The sequence below is a fragment of the Xenopus laevis genome, chromosome 8L (assembly GCF_017654675.1).
Source record: "Xenopus laevis strain J_2021 chromosome 8L, Xenopus_laevis_v10.1, whole genome shotgun sequence".
Lineage (NCBI taxonomy): Eukaryota > Metazoa > Chordata > Amphibia > Anura > Pipidae > Xenopus > Xenopus laevis.
Genome location: NC_054385.1, coordinates 100,087,065 through 100,107,863, shown reverse-complemented (window position 1 = coordinate 100,107,863; position 20,799 = coordinate 100,087,065). Strand labels below are relative to the sequence as shown.

General features: G+C 39.4%; 1 protein-coding gene across 1 annotated transcript in view; it reads right to left on the bottom strand.

Annotated features, from left to right (window-relative positions):
* The window catches only part of itpka.L (inositol-trisphosphate 3-kinase A L homeolog), a 60,890-nt gene extending 41,168 nt beyond the window's left edge, over positions 1 to 19,722 (bottom strand). Inside the window, exon 1 of the mRNA XM_018231130.2 lies at positions 19,006 to 19,722. Within this exon, the coding sequence (XP_018086619.1) occupies positions 19,006 to 19,536 (531 nt within the window). The 5' untranslated portion in view covers positions 19,537 to 19,722. The remainder of the gene's footprint in view (positions 1 to 19,005) is intronic.
* Positions 19,723 to 20,799: the final 1,077 nt, after the last annotated feature.

The following is a 20,799-nucleotide window of genomic DNA, read 5'->3' as shown; positions in this document are numbered from 1 at the left end:
TTCGTCCGGCGGAGATCAGTCGTTTGGTTGATCGGACAGGTTAAAAGATTTCTGTCGGCTGTGGGTAATTTCTCTGCATGTATTGCCGATCGTACGATTTTCAGAGGGAGACTGTCACCAGCTTTGGTCGGACATAACTTTCGTAAGATTGCTGTCAGGGGCAGAACATCGGCTGATCTGTTCTTTTGTACTTTATTTGATCTGAATGGTTAGTGGCAGGTCGGGAGATGGGAAAGTCTGATCGTACGATGATTCGTACAATCGGATCTTTGCGTCTATGGCCAGTTTAACATAAGATAACAGCTGCCTGGTAGATCTAAGAAAGCACTCGGTAAAAATCCAGGTCCCACTGAGACACATTCAGTTCCATTGAGTAGGAGAAACAACAGCCTGCCAGAAAGCAGTTCTATCCTAAAGTGCTGGCTCTTTCTGAAAGCACATGACAGGCAAAATGACCTGAGATGGCGCCTACACACCAATATTACAACTAAAAAAATACACTTGCTGGTTCAGGAATGAAATTTTATATTGGAGAGTGAATTATTTGCAGTGTAAACAGGGTGATTTAGAAACAAAAACTACATCATAAAAATCATGACAGAATCCCTTTATGGGTCGAATAGTAAATTCGAATTTTCATTTTTTTTTGGTGTCAAAATTCACACATTCTAATTTTAATCCCCCAATTCGAATGTAAATTCAAATGTGAGATTGATCAGACCTCGACCATGGAAACAGTTCTAATTCACCACCTAAAACTTGAGTTCATTTTCAATGGCAGAGGTCTGCTGAACCATTTAAATATGTTAATTGCCTTCCTGTCATTTGAGTTTTGTTCGGAGGGAAAACTTGATTCCAATTCAATTCGAATTTTCTGGTCGGGACTATTCGATCGAATATTAGTTGTTCAAATTTTTTCTTAAATAACCTCCCATTCGAGTTGTGAGTATATTTGAATTTATTAGAGGAAAAAAAAAATTCACACAAATTTGAAATTCGACCTTTAATAAATCTGCCCATAAATGAACAAAGGAACACGAATTTAATAGGGACTTAAAATGCCATTTCAATTCAAATCAAGGCCGTGCATCAAGCACCTGCTTTGACAAACACAACACAGCTTGGCAAGCGTCTCAGGTAGTTACAGTTTTACTTGCAAAATCTCTGTGTAATCAGGCCTAGCCTCTTGGGAGGTATGCAATGTCAACAAGGCAAATAACATTGTTATCTGCTGAGGGCGTTTTGTTTGCCTTTGGAAAAAGCCACATCCTTCAGTAATCACCCTCTCCAGTAAATAATCCACTTTACTGATCTGATCTACATTTTGCATTACTACATGTGTATGAAAACCGGTCTCCCAGTTGATATTTCTGAGAAGTTATTTGGGGTGAATAAAGCAGAAACTGCAGCCAGTCCACCCCTAATAGCTCAGCGGTATGTTGGTTGGGATTTTGATTTCTGATAAGGCTGGGTTAAAAGGAAAAAACACTCATTAAGGGGCATATTTATCAAGGGTCCAATTTCGAATTGAAAAAACTTCGAAATTCGATTTCAAAAAGACCAACCAAAATTAAGTCAAAGTTTTTTTTGGGTCGAATAGGTCTAATTCGAATCGTACAAAGTTTTTCCCAAAAAAGTCCACCAATTGACTCCAAATAGGTTCTAGGAGGTCCCCCATAGGCTAAAACAGCAATTCAGCAGGTTTCAGATGGCGAATGGTCAAAGTCGAATTTTTAACAAGACAGTAGATGATAAATTTCAATATTCAAATTTTTTGCATATTCGAATCGATTTTGGACTATTCCCTGGTCGAAGAACACAAAAATCGCTCGAAATTCGAATTTCTTCAGTTCGAAAATTCACCTCGATCTTTGATAAATCTGCCCCTAAGTTTTGTTTATCTCACAAATGTTCTTTTTTGGGCAAGTAGTAAGACGTGGAATATTTTGTCAACAAAGGAAGATTTGAATTGCCACAATCAGCACAGTTGTTGTTTTTTTTAAGTGAAGGCTTTCTGATTCTACCTGTTTGTATCCACAGGGAATTCTACTGTGGACCATTAGATATTAGCTACTCAGAGAGCTGCATTAGTGGATGGAAGATGGGTTAATTGAGGATGGAGTGTGGATACATTTTAGCTATATTAGCATGGCGTATGGAGAGATCTATTATTAATAACATGTATTTATAAAGGCCCAATATATTCCACAGCACTGTACTATAAATGGGTTCATACATTGACTATACAAAATCACAAATACAAGAGGTGAAGAGGGTAGCATGACTTAGGTTACACAACAGCTACAAAAGGTATGAGTATGGAAGAAAAAGTATACTGACATTAATTGTGGTAGGGCTTGTACTGTGTATATACACATGTGAATATTCTAATAGTGTTTCATTTAAAGAGGTTGTTCACTTTTTTAAAATATGATGTAGAGAATTATATACTGAGACGATATGCAGTTGGTCTTTATTAAGGGGCAGTTTTATCAAGGTTCGAAGTGAAAAGTCTAATTTCGAATTTTTGAATTAGAATTTACGAGTTTTTTTATGGCCAAAACCGTCAAGAAAAACTTGAACACAATCGCATTCTACCCATTTTCAATGAGTCTACCAACTTTTTTAAAAAAAAAATCTTACATTTTGCTAGGACAACTTCCATTGATTTCTACATAAAGTCTCCAGCTTTTGTTGGTTATATCATCTGCAACCCCAGAAAGTTTGTAAAAAAGGATTTCACTACACTATATATATATATAATACACAAAAGCCATGAATATCCTGTAAATTATATCCTTATAAACGGTGAGTTCTGATGTCATCAGTTATAAACGGTGAGTTCTGATGTCATTTCTGTCACATGAGTCACTGAAATTTGTGTATTATAATAAATAAAGTACCCCCCAGTTGCAAAATATGAGGATATTAGAAGTTACCTCGGAGTTCCATGACCTGTATAAAAACACTCGGCCTTCGGCCTCGTGTTTTTATATGGCCATGAAACTCCTCGGTAACTTATAATATCCTTATATTTTACAAGAGGGGGTACTTTATTCACTATATATATATATATATATATATATATATATATATATATATATATATATATATATATTGAATAAAGTACCCCCCTCTTGTAAAATATAAGTATATTATAAGTTACCGATGAGTTTCATGACCATATAAAAACACGAGGCCGAAGGTAACTCCTAATATCCACATATTTTGCAACTGGGGGTACTTTATTTATTATAATACACAAATTTCAGTGAGTCATGTGACAGAAATGACATCAGAACTCACCGTTTATAAGGATATAATTTACAGGATATTCATGACTCTTGTGTATTATATGTATATATATATATATATCTCAAGAGGATCCTGATTGAATGAAGATCTATTTAGAGCCCCAGCTATCTAATACCTTATGTCATATACACACCTGGTATCTCAGGAACAATACACGGAGCAACAAGCATTCATCATTGATGCATTCTTTTTAACCATCAATTTCAAAAGAATGTTTGGCATCAGCTTCTTACAACAAACAAAGCAGCAAAATATGTGATGAATGTCTGACAAAGCTACCACTATTTACTAGTTAGTCAAGCTCTTCCAGCTTATTAGAGAGAAATATGCAAAAAGGCACAGTGAAAACAAATAAAAACTGCACACTGCTCAGTCAGCACAAACAACACATGATGATTTATCATCCATTTATGCTATGAAAAAAAACACAATGGGATTATTACAAATCACTTTCCATTTTGGACAATGAGAGTTTCTGCAAGCAAGGCGCACCTTTACTATTGTTGTTAGGAACCCTGCTTGAAGCTAATGGTAGTTACAGGAATCCTGTCCGTTCTGTTAGGGCAGGTTACTTAACTGTTACAATGCACCCCCCTTTGTAAATGGGCCTAAATGAGTAAAGAGAGAATTGCTTACATGTCAGTGAATGATAAAAGCAAATTCTTTGCACAAGATAGACATTATTAGTCTGTCGTGTCATGGAAACTGGTGAAGCTGGAAACATTACTACTTTGATCCTTTTTAAATAGGGCCTAAAATAAGAAGTTTGAAATAAAAAATGACATATCTAAAATAATTACATGATTCTTCCGATTTATAAAATGTGTTTAAGGTTCACTTATACAGCAGCAACCTGTTATTACCAAGGTTATTGATTACTGATATATAATACAGAAGAGCCATGAATATCCTGTAAATAATATCCACATAAACAGTACTAAAGGTGGCCATACATAGGACAATAAAAGCTGCCGACAGACCGAGTCGGCAGCTTATTGACCCGTGTCCGACAGGCATCCCCGATCGATATCTGGCTGAAAGTCGTCAGATGTTGATCAGATGGGACTAAAAATCCCGTTATATCAAGGGCCACATCTGTTCGTTGATGCGGTCACGCAATCGCCTGTTTACCCATCGTTATGATCTGATTGTTGGGCCCTAGGTGGGCATATCGGGGAGAGATCCGCTCGTTTGCGATGTCTCTGTGTATGGCCACCTTTAGTCAGAGCTTAGTGTTGTAATTTCTGTAGCGTGACTCTCTGAAACTTTTGTATTATAATAAATAAAGTACCCCCTGTTGCAAAATATGAGGATATTAGAAGTCAACTCGGGAGTTCCATGAGCCTGAACACTAAACTCCTCAGTAACTTATAATATCCTTGTATTTCACAAGAGGGGGTACTTCATTCACTATAGAACAGTCACTAAGACCTAAAAACATATGTCTACATTGTGGAAATTGATAGAGACCATTATTACTGCCACACTACCGCCAGTGGCACACTTAGGGGCACATTTATCAACTTTCACATTCAAGGTTTTATCACGATTCAAGGTTTTTTAAACTAAAAACCCACAAACTGGAATTATCTGAAACTTGAATGTTCAAGATTTATTAAGGACAAAAAACTTGAATGTAAAAATGTGTCTCTAAAAGCTGCAGACTTTATTTAGAAGTCAATGGCAGTTGTCCTAGCAAAATGTAAGCTTTTTTTTTTTTTGAAAGTTGGTAGACGCATTAAAAATCAGTAGAATGCGATTGCGTTCAAGTTTTTCTTTATGTTTTTAATCCACTGAGTTTTCAAGAGTCCAGGGGGCAGATTCCCTAAAGGGCGAATTGACTAACGCTAGTGAAAATTCGCAAGCGAGACGTCATTCAGGCACTTTGCAAATTTCCTAACGGGCACAGGCGTAACTTCGCTAGCGAAAAGACAGGCGCTAGCGGTCATTCGCACTCTATCGCCAGACAAATTTTTTCTCTTGCAAATGGACGTAACTCCGCAAATTCACTAATAAGCGTTTTTTACTGATCGTTACCACATTCGCAATGTGCAATGGAGTGCATAGGACTTTCTAACATTTTTCTAGGTCCCAAAAAACACTGGCGTCTTTTCCTTTTTTCAGAGCGATAGCCTGCAAAGGTCCGTAATTTTTTTTTTGGGTAACCGGGTTCCCCCTTCCATTTTCTAACATTTGGAACATAAACTATACAGTGGGCTCATGTGTATTTGCTGCAACATATACGTCCATGTAACTTTATCATTTCCCAGTGTATGCTAATTATGCAACGCTAGCGTATCTTCGCTTTAATTGCCGAGGTAACGCTAGTAAAAATACGCTAGCGTTCGGCACCCTGGACGCAACTTTGCACTTTAGTGAATTAGCGTTGTCCTGTACCTGTTATTCTGAGCTTTTTGTATAAGCGAAGGTAAGTCCATTAGTTGAATTGTAGCTATGTTTGCTGAAGAAAGATTGCTGGGTCCCCCAAACAAAATTGGCCAGAAGTTTCATTTTGCAAAGAACCAGTATTAGCAGGGAATAGTTTAGCCCCATATACTGGTTAGTGAATTTAGCTGTGTACGTACAGCACCCTAAAGGAAGACCATAACCATGGAACTGAGACAGCAATGAGAAAACCCTTTAAAGGGGTTGCTCACCTTTAAATTAACTTTAAGATGATGTAGAGAGTGATATTCTGAGACAATTTGCAATAGCTTTTCATTTTTTATTATTTGCCATTTCTGAGTTATTTAGCTTTTTATTCAGCAGCTCTCCAGTTTGCATTTTTTTCTGGTTGCTAGGGTCCAAATTAACCTAGCAACCATGCATTGATTTGAATAACAGACTGGAATATCAGATGGGGTCAGGGACCACCCCTTTTGAAAGCTGGAAAGAGTCAGAAGAAGATGGCAAATAATTCAAAAACTATAAAAAATAAAATAATGAAGATCAATTGAAAGGTTAGAATTGGCTAATCATAAAAGCTAACTTAAAGGTGAACCACCCCGTTTAAGATGCAATGCCCTTGTTATATGCAGCTCTGGACAGAATCAGAAGAAGGCTTGGCATCAACACCATGGAGCACTGGCACTCTTGGAAGTTCTTGTGCAGTGGTTGCCAAGCGAGACAAACTGGAAGGCAGCACTACAATCAAAATGTACTGCTACAATTGTTACTACTGAACTGTGAAAGACTTAGCAATCTGAGAGCTATTTATTTGCATAGAACTGGAATGTAATGAATTGTCTGTCACTGCATGCATGAAAGCTTATATTGCTGCTCACCTTAACCCAAGCCTTTTATTCTTATGTATATCCATCTGTACAGTATCATGTCCCTTGCATGCTCCACTTCACATCACCCTTACAAAAGTGGTCAGGAACTGCCTTTAATCTATTCCACCCTCACCCCCAAGCACCATGGAGGATTACAAGGTTTGCCTGATTGTCGGCAACGATCAGTGAATATCATCCCATTTAGATTCAGGAATAATTTTATGATTAGATCCAAGAAAGAAAAAAAAAACAAGCTTTTAATGCCAATTACATGGGAAACAGGTAGAAAGTACTATAGAGGTGCATAGCACTAGCTCAGACATTAAAATAAACACACTGTTTAAAGTTAAAATGATTCCCCTTCCTTAAAACACAGAACAAACCATGTACACTCTACCATGGTGCCAGACATTAAGTATTAGTATAAATGTTATCAGTCTTGGTGTGATAAAAAAAAAAACTCTCCTTGCATAAAGCTCGGTCTCTATTAGTTTTTTTGTTTAATACTTTATAAAGAGCTCAAATTGTCTTTACACTGCAGCTATTACTGTATCACAATTTAATTGATTGATGCATGATTGAATAAATAAATGAGTGTCCATGAGCTATTTGCCATTCAGGAAATCTACATTACATTCAGGGCCTCATTTACAGTATTAGGGCTAGATATATTGTCAGTTTCCCAGCTGCCCCCAGTCATGTGACTTGTGCTCTGATAAACTTCAGTCACTCTTTACTGCGGTGCTGCAAGTTGGAGTGATATCCCTCCCCCCCAGCAGCCTAACAACAGAACAATGGGAAGGTAACCAGATTGCTACTCCCTAACACAAGATAACAGCTCCCTGATAGATCTAAAAACAACACTCAATATTAAAAGCCAAGTCCCACTGAGACACATTCAGTTACATTAAGTAGTAGAAATAACAGCCTGCCAGAAAGTAGTTCCATCCTGAAGTGCAGGCACAAGTCACATGACTGGAGCAGCTAGGAAACAAACAATATGTCTATTCCCATGTTTCAAATTTCAAAATTGAATATAAAAAGATCTGTTTGCTCTTTCGAGAATTGGATTTCAGTACAGAAGTCTGCTGGAGTAGCACTTTTAACTGGTGCATTCTGAAACAAAACAGTATACCTGACAGCACAATTTAATCAGATCAGGGGAAAACTTGATAAAATCAAGCGAAAACCCAAATTGTACCGAGTTTTTCTCAAATCACTCATTTTTTGGAGCTTTTTCCTAAAAATCCAGAATTTTTTCGGATTTTTGCCTGAATATCAATATCTCGAATCTGAAAATACACCATCCAAAACCTGTTGAGGTCATGTAGAAGGCAATGGCAGAGGTCCCTTGAACCATTTGAAGATGTTAATAGCCTTCCTGATGAGTTTTTTCATCCAGCAATCTGAGCAATTTGAGTTTTAGTCTGCCAAAAAATTGTTAATAATTAATTCTAGTTTTTGTGTTGTTAACCCTGAATTAGCTGATTCAAGTTTTTTCCGCTTGTTTTTTTTTTTTTTCAATTAGAAACCATTCTAGTTGCGAGTTCATTTGAGTTCATTAAGGGATCCTGTCATCGGAAAACATGTTTTTTTTTTTCAAAACACATCAGTTAATAGTGTTACTCCAGCAGAATTCTGCACTGAAATCCATTTCTCAAAAGAGCAAACAGATTTTTTTATATTCAATTTTGAAATCTGACATGGGGCTAGACATTTTGTCAATTTCCCAGCTGCCCCTGGTCATGTGACTTGTGCACTTTAGGAGAGAAATGCTTTCTGGCAGGCTGCTGTTTTTCCTTCTCAATGTAACTGAATGTGTCTCAGTGGGACATGGGTTTTTACTATTGAGTGTTGATCTACCATGCAGCTGTTATCTTGTGTTAGGGAGCTGTTATCTGGTTACTTACCCATTGTTCTTTTGTTTGGCTGCTGGGGGGGAAAAGGAAGGGGGTGATATCACTCCAACTTGCAGTACAACAGTAAAGAGTGATTGAAGTTTATCAGAGCACAAGTCACATGACTTGGGGCAGCTGGGAAATTGACAATATGTCTAGCCCCATGTCAGATTTCAAAATTGAATATAAAAAAATCTGTTTGCTCTTTTGAGAAATGGATTTCAGCTCAAAATTCTGCTGGAGCAGCACTATTAACTGATTCATTTTGAAAAAAAAATTTTTTCCCATGACAGTATCCCTTTAGAAGTATATAAAACTCTAAAATTTGACCTTTGATAAATAACCACCTAATTGTTACTCTGTGCCTTGATCTCTGTATGATGTCTCATGTAACCCTGAGATAAAAAAAAATGAAAAAGAGTGAGCAACACTTGAGCAATGTGAATGCAGAGTTCAACACTCAGCTCGCATCTGACTTGGCCATAAACTTTGAAATCCTGTGCCAAACTTATAAATGGAAACAGCAGTCAGTTCTACCAAAATCTGCTGGGGTTACTTAAAACTAACAATGTAGCAAGTGCTTATTTTTAGATTGTTTTCACACTCGGATTCTCATTTTCCTGTGTAAAGATAATTCCTAAAAGAACTGGCACACATATCAAGGTAACATATTGCAAAGTAAAAGGCATTTGATAGACTGTGTAGCCTCTTTATGCAATCCACACATACCATGAAAACCTAGCAAGAGCTGCTCAATATCAAAATAATCAGTCATCTGTTTTTTTTAAACATTATCCATCTATTTTTATATATCAGTATAATGTTTTCAGATTTATGCCCAGGCATTCCAAAATTAAATTAATAAATGTATATGACTCACCATCTCTGGAACAGTAATAATACAGTATGAACAGTAATCATTGACATATCTTTGTTTTATATATATATATATATATATATATATATATATATATATATATATATATATAGTGGATAATGTACCCCCTATTGTAATTTATAAAGATATTATAAATCACCAAGGAGTTACATGACCATATAAAAGCACGAGGCGCAGGCCGAGTGCATTTATACAGGTCACATAACTCCGAGGTGACTTCTGATATCTTTATAAATTTCTAGTAGGGGGTACATTTTGTGGGGGGGTCGGAGTAGAAATTCTGGTTGCCAATTTGGGCGCGCCGGCGGCCTGGGGCCCCTGTTATAAACGGCGCGTTCTGACGTCAGAACGCGCTGTTTATAAGGATATCATTTACAGTCTGGTCCCATAGGGAAATGATCAGACTGTTTTATATATATATATACACAAGATCCATGAATATCCTGTAACTTTATATCCTTATAAACAGTGCTTAGTGATGTCATCAGTTATAATTGGAGCTTAGTGTTTACATGACTCACTGAAACTTGTGTATCATAATAAACACAGTACCCCCTGTTGCAAAATATAAGGATATTAGAAGTCACCTCGGAGTTCCATGACCTGTATATGGTCATGGAACTTCTCGGTAAATTATAATATCCTTATATTTTACTCATAAAGGTGGCCATACACAGGCCGATAAAAGCTGCCGACAGACCGAGTATGGGGCCCCCCGACGGGCTTCCCTGATCTAGATCTGGCTGAAAGTCAGCCAGATCTCGATAAGATGGGACTAAAAATCCCATCGGATCGCGGCCGCATCTGTTCGTTGATGCGGTCCCGCGATCCGACCTCCCGTTACCATTTGATATGAACAATCCGACCTATATAAATCAGCCCGATATTGACCACCTCAAGGTGGGCATATCGGGGAGAGATACACTAGTTTGGCGACATCGCCAAATGAGCGGATCTCTCCGTGTATGGCCACCTTAAGGGTTTAGCAACAATAAAGTTGGCCATGCCAGGGCAGATCCAAGCTGCCAATTTGGTTTCCTCAGACCAAGTTGGCTGTTTATGTGCCTGTCTATGGGCCCCCCAACAGCAGATATCTATCATTTAGGTTTTAAATTCTCATTGCAGGGACCACATTGGCTTATTGATGCGGTTCTCTAAAGATGGGCCTACATAGCGTTCAGTATGATCCAATCGTCGATGCTCGATTTGGCCTCTGGCTCGATTTATATAGGTGCTTTCTAAAGGACCCCAAAACTGTGCTTCTCTAAATCAAGGTTTAAAACAATATATTAAAGTGGCTATACACTCACAGATATTATCATACAAATAAAAGTTTTGTACAACATTCAGTGCGTCTATGGCTGAAAGTTCAGAGGGAAAGTTGTGACCCACCATAAAAAGTATGGTGGCCCATTCCATACCCACCAAGGCCAATGCAATAACATTGGCCAATGCAATAACAGCTGGAAGCAAAATAGTTTGCGTCAAAGGTGGAACTATGTGCAAACAATTTAAGGCCTCCCACACCCTTTTTTTTCAATGCATAGCCCTGGGGCAGTGGTATTTAAAAAAGAAAAAGAAGCAGAAGTTAAACATGTTTAGTCACACTTTAAACAGCATATGGAATGCAGACTACTCTCTGTAGATGACCCGTTGGATAAGCCACCCTACACTGCTGATAAGAAGCAATTTCTCTATCTGGCACTGTGGAACCAACATATATGACACTGCAGTGCACTTCTGACATTGCACAATTGCTTGTGTTCCGTTTCCCATCAAGTACAGTATTTTGTTTGTATAATCACTAGCATGCAGGTGTCAGGTGCACTCTTTGATAATGCCAACAACTTTTAAGATATAGTGCACTTCTGTGTCAAACTATTTCTCACACATTCGGTCAGGTCCTCTTCTTCTTTCTTTAATTCAACAGTGAAGGGAAATATTTAAAGGGATTCTGTCATTATTTTTACGATGCAATTTTGATTTCCAGATTACACTGTTTACACTGCAAATAATTCACTCTACAATATAAAATATTATTCCTGAACCAGCATGTGTATTAGATGTAATATTGGTGTGTAGGCGCCATCTCAGGTTATTTTGCCTGGTCATGTGCTTTCAGAAAGAGCCAGCACTTTAGGATGGAACTGCTTTCTGGCAGGCTGTTGTTTCTCCTACTCAGTGTAACTGAATGTGTCTCAGTGGGACCTGGATTTTACTATTGAGTGGATCTACCAGGCAGCTGTTATCTTGTGTTATGGAGCTGCAATCTGGTTACCTTCCCATTTTTCTGTTGTTAGGCTGCTTGGGGGGGGTGATATCACTCCAACTTGCAGTACAACAGTAAAGAGTGACTGAAGTTTATCCGAGCACAAGGCACATGACTGGGGCCAGCTGGGAAACTGACAATAAGTCTAGCCCCATGTCAGATTTCAAAATTAAATATAAAAAAAATCTGTTTGTTTTTTTGAGAAATGGATTTCAGTGCAGTATTTTGCTGGAGCAGCACTATTAACTGTTGTGTTTCTTCCCCATGACAGTATCCCTTTAACTAACATGCTTACTATATAGGTTTCTAAAGGTAACAAAAATCCCCAAAAATTAGATGGCCATGATAAGCCAAGTAAATGTGGTTTTATTAGTAAGCTTAAATAATGCTACCATACAACTACATATACAATACAAAAAGGTTGCTACCTTTTCTGGAAAAAATACCGGCCTTCCTATATTCTTGCAGTTTTTTCCTATTAATAACATTAGCATCAAGCATAATATTTACCGGCCAGGTGGCATCCCTAAATACAGAAAAGAGACATTCTAATACATATATGGGACTTTAGGATGCAACTCTTTCCATTCCTTTGAACAGACAGTAACTGCTCCTACTTGTTTCCTATGACAATGTATTTTGACATTGTGTGGAATAAAGGCAGCTTCCTAAAACTGGAGTTTGTTTCTAGACTAGAGGGACACCATCAGAATATGTGCCTTGTGCAAGCAGGACAACTTCTCCCACTATGGTTTCCTTAAATTCACCTAGTGATACAGTTAGGAATTAGCTTTATTCTTAGATATAAAACAATCCACTGGTCTGATTTGATGTGGTTTCATACAAAGCTTTCTTTACCGAGATGTGTGTGGGACAGATAATGAAGATGACAGATATGTTAATACATATAAAGGATATCCAGAGAATTTGAGTTATTTACTTAGAGTATGTGCCTACCCTTATATGGTGAAGCAGAGTGCGCTGATGCTGATTCAACTATTAGGCTAATGAAACACATTTTATGCCTTTTAGTTTGCTAAGGGAGAGCACTTTTTTCGACTTTACATAAGCCTCTTCAAAATAAAACAGTAAAACGATATGCCTGCGAAGAGCTGTATTTATTCAGAGTCATACTCTGTGCCTGTGTTGAGCTCTCTCTCTTACAGCAGCAATAGCCCATACTGAAGAGCTGTTCCAGCAGCTTAGAAAGAGAAGCATGCCTTTTTTGGCTCACTGAAAAAAGCGTGTCCAGTTGAAAAATGGGGTTTTTATAAACTTGCCGAGAAATCAGAACAGAAAGAGAAATGAGACTGGGGGATGAGCTGGCATCAAGAAGAAGATATGACATTGCACACGTTTGCAGTATGTTGCAATACACTGTAATTAAAAAGGCACTGACAAACCATCACAAGTTGCCCTTTAAACTGATTGGACTCCTATCAAATGCTGGTTCTGATCATCTGTTCAAGCTTTTCAAAACAAAATTGATGAAACTGAACATCCCAAATTAATAGTCAAACCCCAATGTTACGCTTCCACAGTTTAGTTAACATTTTCCCATAGTTTACACCATTTCCCCTGCGCTTTTAGTCTACTGCATTTCAGCAGGTGTATTTGGTGAATTTTGCATCATGTTTTCCCACATTCTGTGCCATGATTTAGTCCCATTTTCTTTTAGAACACCTGCTTGCCCCGAGAATTTGACTTTTATTTGCATTTTTAGTTATTTTTTCACAGTCCGAACCACCTACAGTCAAACCTCAATTTTATGTCCCCCAATACACCTTTCCCCACATTTAACATTTTTTATTCTTTAATGGAAACTGTAAAATCGGGATGTGACTGTATCAACTAGTATCAGTGAATGTACCTGAATTGTTCATTTCAGTTGGGCTAATATAAAAGTGCATAAACACTGTCCAAATTGCCAAAAAATATATCCGAAATTAATTATTACAAAACAAAATATTATCTATATATATATATATATATATATATATATATATATATATATATATATATATATATTTTTTTTTTTTTTTTTTTTTTACACAGTCAGACATACATAATTCCTTAAATCATGTCACCTCACACATGGAACATGGTGAAGGAAGGAAAATCCCTACCTCCCAACATTTGAAAACTGGAAAGAGGGACAAAAAGATCTTTTGGCCATGCCCAATTTGTGGACACACCCCCTAAATGTCACATCTATTTTACAAAATTTGGCAGGTTATGGACATTTGAACACATTCTTGGGGGTGTCAGGGCCATATTTTATGTGTTATTACAGTTCTGCTAATGAAGGTGAAATTGCCCTTTAAGCTTATCTCAATTGTTACAATTGTATCTACATGCAGGAGCTAAGTATTCTGAGCTCTCTGCCAAAATGCCTCTTCTTTGTTTAAATTGTACAAAACGTCTTATCTTTTTCTAGCATGCAAGAGATCAAAGAGAAACATTTCAGTAAAGACATTTCAGTAAGAAACCAGGACTGCCGGCTGAGTTGTCAAAATCGGGACTGCCCCACAGAAAATGGTTCCCACAGATCATAGGCAGACTATCATGGTTTCCTGTCATTCTGAGCAATCATGTTTCATGTAAAAAAATAATACTACTATTATATATGGGTTTTGTTTGTTTACACAGTTGCACCATGATAAAGATTTTAGTAGAATACTATCAAAGAAAAACCAAATACAGATTTCTTATCCAGAACTGTCCTAGAGGAGCTAAAGCATTTCATTGTTACCTAATTTCTTTTGAGCCAGAAACACATGTAATAATTACTAATAATATTTACTTAGTAATATTAGAATATTCGTATAGGAAAAGATATTAGCCAAGGAAACCCACATTTGAAAGTAAAGAAGAGCCAGCTAAACAATGCAGTTCAATTCAAAGCCCATTTAATTTTCCCATTTGTTATAAAACAATGTAACCTTTTTTTATGTATGGGGAAAAGATTCCTGCATTTAAACTACTTATAAACATGATGCAACAATATGAATTCTTATTCCACCAGCTGCATGCAAGCAAGCTGGTATTTCTGAAAAGAATTCTGGCTCTGCCCTTAAAAATCAATAGATCTGTTAGCAACTGCTATGCATTAACTCTTAGGAAATATGTATCCTTTTGTGTAGAAGTATGCAGTGACATCCCCATAAATACTTGATAAAACCTCAGGATACAGTATAGTTTTCTGCACATTTGTTGGCCAGATAGGCAGTGCAGAATGCAACACTGAGTGCAAAGGCTGCATCTCCCCTCCAGAGCTAATGATTCACATCACAAAGAAAATCAACCAGTCACTAGCTTTAGTCCTGTCAAATTTTAAAACCCAAAGCTAGCTTTTATCTGCATTCACAATAATCTGCTGATTGGCAACCAATGCTGACAAGAAGTGTAAAGGGTTGGGGCAGACGAGCAGATTCGGGGAGATTTAGTCGCCTGGCGAGTAATCGCCTCTTCTGCGTGGCGACAATCTCCCTGAACTGCCTTCTGTCTGCCTTCCGTATGCTTGAATGAACAAGGAAACTTCGGACTGCTTCGGAAATCGAAGCGCCGCAAGTGAATTAGTGCAGGCGATTCTTCATTCAAGCATGCAGAAGGCAGATGGAAGGCAGTTCAGAGAGATTGTTGCCACGCAGAAGAGGTGATTAGTCGCTAGGCGACTAAATCTCCCCGAATCTGCTCGTCTGCCCCAACCCTAAAGGAGAACTAAAAAATGCCATATTTTATATAATGAACTTATTGCACCAGCCTAAAGTTTCAGCTTCAATGATTAATGAGCAATGATCCAGGTCTTCAAACTTGTCACAGGGGGTCACCATCGTGGAAAGTGTCTGTGACACTCACATGCTCAGTGGGCTCTGAGCAGCTGTTGAGAAGTTAAGCTTAGGGGTTGTTGCAAATTATCAAGCAGAAAATGAGGTTGGCCTGTAATAAAAGCTGATGCTATGTGGGGGGGATTGCACTGGTTTATGTGCTGCCATGTAGTAATTATCTGTATTAATTACTAATCAGTCTTATATTGCATACCTCCCAACTGTCCCTTTTTCGGAGGGACAGTCCCTCTTTTGACAGCTCAACCCGCAGTCCCTCATTTGTACTGGAAAGTCCCTCTTTTCTCTGCACTGAACAGCCAGAAAAAGAAACAAAGTTTCTCACTTAATTGGCTTTTAGCAGATAGCCCAGAACACCAAACAGGTGCAAATAAGATATTTTGTAACAATTTTGAGACACAAAAAAACAGTTTAGATAAGGAGAAATATTTTCAAACTTTTATAACCTGCCAAATGAACATGGTAATTAGGGGGTGTGGCCACAGAAAAGGGGCGTGACCAAAAATTTTGCTGCGCTACATGCGGAAAAATTTTTTGTCCCTCTTTTTACTTCCAAAATGTTGGGAGGTATGTTATATTGTGACATTTATATTCTGTGTACTGTATATTGTGAGTGGGTCCCTAAGCTCAGTAAGTGACAGCAGCACAGAGCCTGTGCAATGAATCAGCAGAAAAGAAGATGGGTAGCTACTGTGGCATCTTTGGAGACACCGATCTTTACTGCTAAAGGGCAGTGGTTGCCTTGGGCTGGTACAGAAACCCAAAACACAATATACAACATTTCTAGCCTACTTCTTAAGTTAAGCTTTAGTTCTCCTTTAATTTCCCCTCAGGACAATAGAACACTGAGCAGCTTCAGGAATTTTCCCTGTGTTATTCTTTCCTCACTTAACATCAAAACGCTGGAAATCACCACTCCTTTCCTCATTGCTCCCTATAGAAATCAGACTTGTGTTGTCACTTTCACAGGATTCCCACAGAAAGCTGAGAGTTATAGGTGTAGATTTGGGGTGTTCTGAGGCTGCACTTGAAAAACTAAGGTGAAAAATCCCCAAACTGCTGCAAGAGCCATTGCAATAAAAATACAGTTCGGTTCAATATTTATTTTTATATGTGCTTTAATTATGTAAACTCAACTAAAATGTGTATCTTGAATAAGTTTACTACATAATAAACATACAAAAAAAAATAATACAGTTCAGTTCCTGCATATTATTTCCGAAAAACATAATTTGCCTGAATTCCACACTTTCAGGTGTCTGAACCCATGACAATGCTGGTTGTGGTCCTTGCGAGGTAGGTAAGTAGATTCCCAGTGCACAGATAAACAGAAGTCCATTATTCTGGGATAACTTGTGCTTTGGTAATCTAATTATCTACCTCGCAAGGACCAAACTCGGAGCAGCTTCAGTTTCCCCTTTTACCCTATTTAGCTAAAGAAATAAAAGCCATACATTTTATTAAAATAATAGGCAATCGGTATGTTCAGCACAAGTTCTATTCGTTGATCTCATGTTGAAAAGGGGTGACTTGAAGTCAGTTCTACACTGCACTGCTCACCTTTGGCATCCCTGTTCAATACCTTTGCCACTGAATTAAATAAAAACATGTTAAATTGCATATGAGAATGTATTTACTGTATGTATGCATAAGTACCTTCCTTGCAGTTGGGCACACAGATGAGGTTGAAAAACAAACTGAGTGAGACATGCAAGCACCAGTTCCAAATGTCAGCAAGTTTCTATGAGATGGGTACCTGAATCGAGCGATTCTCTCTACACTACAGCACACTAATCTCTAGAGACAGCAATGTCTGGGCTCTTATGTAGCACACAGTCCCCACTGTACAAGCAACATGGCGTTGTACCCCCATAACCCCCCCATATAAACTTTGTATAGTGCCCCTACTATGCACAAACTTGCTATGGAAGAAGAAACCAATGTGGTTCCGTTTTGCAGTATGACCTGACAGGTCACATATAACGGAAGATATCAGTCATACATCAGTAACCCGTTTGGGGAAATACCAATAACACATACCAGCCACATATACAAACAGTTCTGATATTGTGTAAATGTGCATTATGCAACCAAAGACAGTAACCAACCAGTCCCACTCAAAAGATCAACACTCAGTACTCCTTAACAGCAGGTTCCAGACATTCGCTAACCAGTGCCCCTTTCCAGCTAGTTCTAGCCATTCTCCAGGTAGTCACTTTACAACAGACACCAGTCAGTAACCAATCTTTACCCCATTTCAGCAAAAGTATGTTACTCAGGAATGAATTACTTACCAATATGTGCCCCGTAAAGTTCCAGTCACAAATGAATTCCCCTTTAAAAAGGTGCCATTCATCGAACACTTCCCCTTTAACTTGGTGCCAAACACCACGCAGTGCCTCTTTGAAATAAGTTCCAATCACCCACTAATTGGTTCCCTCTAAAAGCAAAAGCAGGCCAATTGTTTCCTGCCAGACAGTACCCCTTTGAAGTCGGTACCAGTGGTGCATTTTCAGTTTCATTTTAAAACAGATAAATTGCTCACCAATCAAGTACCTCTCTGGTACCCAGTGTCGGACTGGTACACCAGGGGCCCACCCAAGAACCTTAGACCAGGTGCCACTCTCAGTACTATTATTCTTCCTCTCCTGACTCAACCTCTATTCTTCTAATCTCTATTCTTTACATATTATAAACTTGTATTCCATCTATTTAGCTTCATAGAAATAGGGAATGGCCTTGAAATAGGCCAAATATTTAACAGCATGCGGGCCCACTGACACCTGGGCCCACTGGGAGTTTTCCTGGTATCCTGGTGGGCCACTCTGACACTGCTGGTACCAGCTCATTCCATTGTGTGCCACTTTAAATCAACTACTTGCCAATCAGTGCACCTTTAAAGCAAGTGCCAGTTGTTGGCCAATCAGTCACCCTTTAAATCAAGTGCCATATTCTGGTCGATCAGTGCCCCTTTAAACCAAGTGCCAGTGACCAGCCAATCAGTGCCCCTTTAAATCAAGCGCTGGTTGCCCACCAATCAATGCCCCTTTAAATCAAGTGCCAATCACTCGCCAATCAGTACCCCTTTAAATCAAGTGTCAGTCGCTGGCCAATCAGTGCCCCTTTAAATGAAGTGTCAGTCGCAGGCCAATCAGTGCCCCTTTAAATGAAGTGTCAATCGCTGGCCATTCAGTGCCACTTTAAATCAAGTGACAGTTGCCCACCAATCAGTGCCCCTTTAAATCATCTGCTGGTTGCCCGCCAGTGTCTCTTTAAATCAAGAACCCGTTGCCCACTAGTCATTGCCCCTTTAAATCAAGTAGCAGTCATTCACCACCTGGACCCCTATTACAGATAGTACAAGCCATGCTCCAATCAGAACCTCTTTCTTTACAGCAGATACCAATCAGTGACCCAGCCAGATGTAAGTGTCAGATGTAAGTGTCAGCTGTAAGAGTGGGCAGTAGAAAGCAGTATCCCGGCGGCAGCATTTCACACCACTCACCAGACTGTTCTCCTCGCTGTGCTCTAAATCCACATGTCCCTGGCTCTTGCTCTCAGAGTCGCTCAGCAGATCATCCTCGGAGTCCTCCACTGCAGAAGAAGAGCCGGTGGAGGAGAGCGAAGTGTTGGACACAGAGAGCCGGCGGCTGGCCAGTTTAAGCAAGCCTTCTCCCTTCAGTCCATCCCAGCCGGGCAAGTCCAGCAGCACAGCGCTTGGGCTGGGAGGAGGCGGCGGCGGCTCCTCGGAGCTGGTAACCATTAAGTGTGGGATAGTTAGAGGCTCCCAGCTCCCCATCCGCGGCTGCTCCACCACCTCCCCATTGCTCCTGTGCCAACTCCCGCTGCCCATCCTCCTCTTCCTCGGCTCCCTCTGCCCGTTCCTCTCCGGCGTGCACCGAGCTTCAAACATCAACCGCAGCTCCCCAACGCTGAGCCGCTTCCTCACGCTGCTAGCAGTTGGAGAAGGAGGGGGCTCCCCTGAACCCCCCGCATGGTTCATTCCGCTATCGCTTGCAACTTCCGTAGGAATCATCCAAAACACAAAGCTGCGGGGGTGAGTGATGCTTGGTGAAGCTATGCAGCACAAGTGCCTTGTGTCAGTGACTTGCAGGCTGACAGAGAAGTGCTGAGAAGTCTATTGTAAACTCTGCCACTCACTTCCTCCTTTCTCAACCTGTTCTGGGACGTGTGTGTGTGTGTGTGGGAGGGCTGGCTTTATTTTCTTTGCTTTTTTTCACTTTTTTTTTTTTTACAACTCTATGAACAAGTTTTGCAACTCTGTCAGGAACAGTCAGACCAGTGGCATTTATGGCCATTGGCACATTATTGGGCAACTATCTAGAAGTCTAATAACACCTCTACGGTTAGTTAATTAATAACATCATCAACTAATTACCTGCCTGAAGATGTGGCATAGTAAAGAATGGGTTGGCAACATTTGGCCAGCAGAGAACCAAAGCTTTCAGAAATATTAATTCCACAATACCGATGAAATTAAAGACAAAAAGTCATTATTTCTGCAAAAGGTATATACTTATCCAGTGACTTGATTCTCCCTGCTTCTAAGCTATGCAAGAATTTATTAAGATGCGTAAAGACTCTGGAAAGCAAAGCCACCCAGAAACCATCACTTGACAATGGATCAAGGAGAGTGAGGGGTTAAATTACAGTGTGAGCCCATGTCTCTGTAAACAAAAAAATATATATTTATATCTGGAAATTTAAATGGTGTTTTCTACACAAGCCTAAGGGTGGTGGCACACCGGGCTACTTGGGGAGATTAGTCACCCAACGACAAATTAGCTCTTCTTCGGGCGATTGATCTCCCCTAAATGCCTTCCCACCAGAATGCAAATCACTGGCGGGATGGGATTCAGATCGCTTCGGCTTTCCGAAGTCGCCCAAATTTCCTCATGAGGCGACTTCGGAAAAACAAAGCGATCCGAGTGCCATTACATTCTAGCTGACGGGAAGGCATTGTGGGGAGATTATTCGCCTGAAGAATGGGCGATTTGTCGCTGGGCAACTAATCTCCCCAAGTCGCCTCACAAGGAAACTTCAGGCGACTTCATAAAGCTGAAGCGATCCGAGTGCCATCCCGCCGGATATTTGCATTTTAGCTGGCGGGAAGGCAGAGATCAGTCACCCAAAGAAGAGGCGATTTGTCGTTGGGCGTCTAATCTCCCTGAGTAGCCATGTTTGCCACCACCCTAACTCAATGAGCTTGTGTCATCCCTGTGTCAGGGGATTCCTGAGGGGCACACAGGCAGATTCGGGGAGATTTAGTCTCCTGGCA